We start from the raw sequence: 6,118 nt of genomic DNA on the forward strand, positions 1-6,118 counted from the left end.
TAATTTCCATGAGTGATTGAAATACAAAGTTTGTCACAAAGATTCAAAAGTTGCAAAATAGAACTTTGTTGATTGGATTTCAGGGATTGCATGATAGAATTCTTCATGACAAGTGATTTATTAATCAGAAGCCTTACCATTTAAATACTCTACCGCATGAATATGCAAACAATCAGAGATCGACTATATCAAATATTAGTATGTTTGTGTTTCCAGAAGGATCATTTAACTAGCATACCCGGCGCCCCCCCCTCCCCACTGACAGAAACCCCGAGAAGACAGCTCTCACACCATGGACTGGATCTTGAGAATCCTCTTCCTGGTGGTGGCAGCTACAGGTAAAGAGGTCACCAGTCTCAGGGAGGAGGAAGTGGTTGTAGCTCTTCTAGATTGATTTTGTCCACCCGTCTTCACTCAACAGGCAATGACTCTGAAGTCCACCTGGTCCAGTCTGGCGCTGAAGTGAAGAAGCCCGGTGCTTCAGTGAAGATCTCCTGCAAAACTTCTGGATACTCACTCACCAGTTACCTTATTGGCTGGGTGAGGCAGACCCCTGGACACAGGTTTGAGTGGATGGGAGAGATCTCCACTAGTAATGGTGGAACAAGGTACCCATCCAAGTTCCAGAGCAGCATCGCCATGACCAGGGAAACATCCCAAAGCACAGCCTCCATGGAGCTGAGAGGTCTGAGCTCTGAGGACATGGCCATGTATTACTGTAGGAGGGGCACCCAGTGAGATAACCCAATGAGACAACCCAGTGAGAAAGCTGTGCTGGGCTCCCAGAAGGCAGAGTCAACCAAGGTATACAGGCTGCTAAATTTTCCAGTTGGGTAATCAGGGGACAAAAAGAAAAAAACATATATTTACTCAAGTTGTTTGAGGCAGTTCCCCATGCATGTTCCCCCAAAACAAAATTTAGGGATGTGGGAGAGGCACAAAGGTCCCATACTGATTTATTTATTTTCCCAGTGGGAAGAAGAGCCTAGGATCCAGTTGGAGCCAGTGAGCTAGGTAGCAAAGCAGTTCCTATATGCAAGGGTTATTCCAAGTAAAATGTATGCACATATGTTTGGTGCATCAGTGGATTGCTGCAAACACGTTCTCTAAGCAATGCAGTTGTCTTTGTCTCCTTAGAGAGCCTTAAAAAAAAGAAAAGAAAAGTAGGGTGTATGTTTTGTGGTGTGTGGAGGAAAAGTATTGTGAACTGGAAGCTATTATCATGTATTTATAAAACTCAAGGGGACAGCTCCCCATGTCACTGGAACTTTGGCTGCTCAATATAAAATTGTGGTTTTTAGATTAATCGACCATTTTAAGGAAGGCCTGGAAGATCTCAAAGATGAATTAAAAGTAGAGAAGTCATATCAGAAGCTTATGGAGACTGGTGTAACTGGTTTCATTTTTGTTTATTTCCTTATTATTGTCCAGGGTTTATATTGTATCATTTCTGGGTGGGCATATGGTTATCGTGGGGGCTAAGGATTAAGCCTTCTAAGAAAACTGAAAATTGCATCGGTGAGAAAAATTTCAATGACAATTGACTTTACATAACAACACAGAGTACAGAGAGCAGCAAACGTTGTCCTAAGAAATTTTATTGTAAGAGACTCTGCCATGTTGATTGAGCTGGAAACTGTCCAACATCCATTATGAGGAGACTGGATAAAGAAACTCTGGTATATACACACAATGGAATACCATGCATTTCTGAGAAACAGGGATGGAATTATGAAACACATGATGTGAAGGGACTTAGAATCCATTATACTGAGTGCAGTTAGTTGATCACAAAAGGACAAATATAGTATGTGTCCACTACTGTATGATAAACACCAAGATGAAGGAAGGCTTTTACCCTCAGGCTGTGCAATATTCTGATCTGATCTCCCAAGCAACAAGAGAGAGAGCGCCTGCCTAGTGCTCATGGGACATACATCACCTGCTTTATATGTCCGTATTAAAACCTCTCTGACAGAAGACACTTCATCTCAGCTGGGTCGGATTTCCAAGGAGGGGCTAGAAGGCCATTCAGTTGCTGCCATACAACATTGTGCTAAGATCGCCCAGAATCACTAGACACATCTACAACACTGGATTGAGACTATACTTGTGTAGTCTTGGGATCCAATCACAGTGGCCACAAAGTCAAGGGAGCAGAAAACAATATTGGCTAAATGTATGTTAGAAACATCTGCAACTTAAATGGTCTTGAATATAAATTACATGATTTTGGCTACGAAGGACTCTCTTCCCAAGAGACTGCTGGCATCGGAGCCTCCACTCACTTGGTTAACTTTGCAGTGGTTCTCAACCTGTGGGTCGCGACCTCTTTGGGGGTTGAATGACCCTTTCACAGGGGTCACTTAAGGCCATTGGAAAACACATTATGATTTACATTACGATTCATAACAGTAGCAAAATTACAGTTATGATGTAGTAACGAAATAATTTTATGGTTGAGGTCACGACATCATGAAGAACTGTATTAAAGGGTCATGGCATTAAGAAGGTTGAGAACCACTGCTTTACAGGAACACATCAAGTAGTGGGAATTGCTTTAAATAAAAAATACTATGGAACAAAAGATCCTGTTCCAGACTATTCTGTTCCAGCAGCAGTACATAGTGCTATAACAGCTTGGGGGAAAGACCATGAAAAAGATGCATTTAAAATTAGAGCAACCCAGTTTTCATCAGTGCCTGTATTTGTGGTCAGCGATAGCTATGACATTTGTAATGCATGTGAGAAAATATGGGGTGAAGATTCGAGACATGTAATAGTATCAAGAAGTACAGAAGTGCCACTCATAATCAGACCTGACTCTGGAAATCCTTTGACGCTGTATTGAAGGTTTGGGATATTTTAGGTAAGAACTTCCCTGTTATAGAGAATTCAAAGGGTTACAAGTTACTGCTACTTTACCTTAGCGTTATTTAAAAGAATGGAGTAGATATTAATACCCTATAAGCAAATTGTATAAGGAGTGAAAGGAAAAAAGGGGAGTATTGAAAATATTTCCTTTGTTTCTGGTGGAACTTTGCTACAGAAGTTAACAAGAAATCTCTTAAATGCTTCCTTTAACTATAGTTATGTGGTAACTTGTGTAACAAATGGTCTTGAAAGATTCAGATCTGGATCCGAACAAAAGGTCATAAAGGACTATTATCTTTCCAGAGGACACTGGCAGGGATTAAAAAAACAAAACAAAACATTTTATTAGGGGATATTACAGATATTATTACAATCCATAGTTCTATTGGATCAAGCATAATTGTACAATTGCTGCCATCATATCAGCTCCCCCTTATCCACTCTCTCTCCCCGACACTGGCACCCACCAGAACCCTCAATATATATATATATTTGCTTTAACTTCCACCACCCCATGCATCCTATCACCTGAAATTCTGATGTTTGTTCCCTTTGAGTGGGATTGTACAGTCATCATTGCTATTAGTTTCCCCCACCCTCACCCCCGCATCTTCCCAAAAACTCAGAGTCTTTACTTCCCTTACTGACTCTGAGGAGTTTATCTATCTTGAATTTCGTGCATTGAAAGATCTTTATTGTACCAATGTACATACGCAGGTCTAGTAAGGAATTTTGTTATACCTGAGGAAGGAAAAGGACTTTAAAGAATGTTGCCAGGGGCTTAAGTGGAGAGGAAATGTTTTGAGAATGATGAGGGCAATGAATGTACAAATGTGCTTTACACAATTGATGGTATGTATAGATTGTGATGAGTTGTATGAGCCCCTAATAAAACGATTAAAAAAAAAAGAATGTGGTCATGATCTTCCTCATACTGTCTTCAAGAATGAGGAAGTGACAAAAAGCTATTCATCTGATGAAGTAAAAAAAAAAAAAGGCAAATCTGAATATTCTGCTGGAACCAGCACTTCATTAGACTTCGTGTGTGTATGTGCGCACATATCCATACACTTCCGTGTGTGTAATACATAGGTAACATTTCTTTGTGTTTTATGATACAATACAGCCACATTATTTGTTAGTTTATGCACATACTGCCCTTTCATTTTTCATTTTTTCCAGTATTTAAGTGATCTCAAACTAGGAAATGCAATTACCTGTGTAAAAGATTAATGCTAAAATAAACTTTTCAGGACCCTTTGCCCATAGAGAGTAATTCAATCTGGTATAGATTCTTTTCACAAGTAACAGAACTGAGAATCTTTTACATATACTTGAAGATCACATAAAACAGATTTGGATAAAATTATTTTGATGGCTTAATTTTTATATTTAAATATAATTAACAACATATTAATTAACATCATTATTAAAGATATACTTTTATGCAAATGAGATTGTGTAAGATATATTTAAAGTTTCAGTGGTTTAACGCTCTCCAACTCTTCATGAATTTTATGAGCACAGACTTTCAAGAAGAGCCTTGAAAATAAATTACAATTCGACACACCATCTCACATACAAGTCTCACCATCGTTGCCTTTAAGGAGTGCTCTGGCTGTATTTAACTGCTCTTGGAATGACCCTGTCATAGTCATGCAACTTCACTTATGGCAATATAGGTAGAGGTCTGCATTATTTTTCACTGAACTAAATGCCAACACCCCCTTCCTGGTTCCAGAAGAGATCAGGCAAGATGTTGCATGACAGTATTACTCAAACTCAAGTGGCTCACCCTGACATGTTTAGTAACAAACAGGGCACAGTCCATAGGGGCTTCATAAGGGTAAGCATCACCTGCTCCCCATTGTGACCCCATGAGTAGAAGAATATGGCATTGGTATTACAGGAAAACTTACCAGCAAATTACAATACGCAGATGACTCAACCTTGCATGCTGAAAATGAGGAAGACTTGAAGCATGGGCTGATGAAGATCAAGTATTGTAGACTTCAGTATGGATTACCATTCACCGTAAAGAAGACAAACCCCACAGCTAGACCAATTGGTAGCATCAGAATAACAGAGAGTAGATTTAAGTGGTCAAGAATTTTGACATCCTTTGCTCCACAATCAATGCCCATGCCATCAACAGTCGAGAAATAAAAGGATGAGTTCCAATAGGGAAATCTGTTGCACAATCCCTCTTTAGAGTATTGAAAAGCAGAGATGCTACTTTGAAAAATAAGGGGCAAATGACCCAAACCTTGGTATTTTCAATTGCCCCATATGCAAATGAATGTTGGACATTGAATAAGAAAGACTGAAGAATAACTGATACATTTGAATTGTGTAAGAGGAAGTCTCACCATCATTGCCTTTAAGGAGCGCTCTGGCTGTACTTCTTAACTGTGCTTGGAACGACCCTGTCATAAGTCATGCAACTTTACTTCTGGCAATATAGGTAGAGGACATGTGTTAGGAGAAACCAGCCTCTAACAACCGCAGGGTCAATAGACCCAATTGTATGGTTATAGTATATAAAGATCATCGTAAATTCTTAGAGGATACGAAAGATAGGAGAGAGAGTACAAAAAAGGAGTCAGACACATTTTATGGGAGCATGCTCTCCTCAGCCCCTCTTGATGGTCCATGTGGAACTGGGGAGAAAAAAGCATCTTTACTATCTTGGAATATTTATAGGTAACCATAATACATGCATATTCAGCAGTCACATATATCAGAAGATGGATGGAAGCCATAGTAAGGTCCCTGAGCTCCCAGGTGAGGAAAGCTAATACCTGCATTGGGGGAAGGCATGTTGGGGGCTGGGTGACCAGGTGGAAGAGATAGCAACAGGATGTGTGCTTGCTCTGTGCTCATTTTAAGACAACATAGTTGTTAGGGGACAATCTGTGGGAACGCTATTTAAAGCAGGATAATGTACTTGGACTCGATCTCTGACTTAACCAATGTGGTGACTTTCCTACTGTGGAATACTAGCTTTCCACATTCCCCCTGTTATAAGTTAGGGAATATGGTCCTAGTCATATTTCCCTCAGTGTCAGTTTCTCACAGACATGCAAACAATTCCTTCCCTCTGCTGATGACAACCAGCCCAGCCCCAAACTTACTGGTCTGGGAGGGGCACCCCAGCTCCAGAATCCCAAGATGTCTCCATTAAGTGATTAGGACAGAACACAGACAAGTAACCATGGAGTCTGTGCTGAGCTAGGTTTTCCCC

The 6,118-nt window shown here is 40.2% G+C and overlaps 1 pseudogene and 1 gene segment (V, D, J or C); both read left to right on the top strand.

Annotated features, from left to right (window-relative positions):
• Nucleotides 1-266: 266 nt before the first annotated feature.
• LOC101640069 lies at nt 267-850 on the top strand. The segment is given in 2 exon segments: nt 267-338; nt 422-850. Coding segments are annotated over 2 exon segments (363 nt in total).
• On the top strand, nt 748-3,910 carry LOC101639753 (annotated as a pseudogene).
• Nucleotides 3,911-6,118: the final 2,208 nt, after the last annotated feature.

Source organism: Echinops telfairi, unplaced genomic scaffold (genome assembly GCF_000313985.2).
Source record: "Echinops telfairi isolate 266 unplaced genomic scaffold, ASM31398v2 ScPeMD7_5868;HRSCAF=6743_1, whole genome shotgun sequence".
NCBI lineage: Eukaryota > Metazoa > Chordata > Mammalia > Afrosoricida > Tenrecidae > Echinops > Echinops telfairi.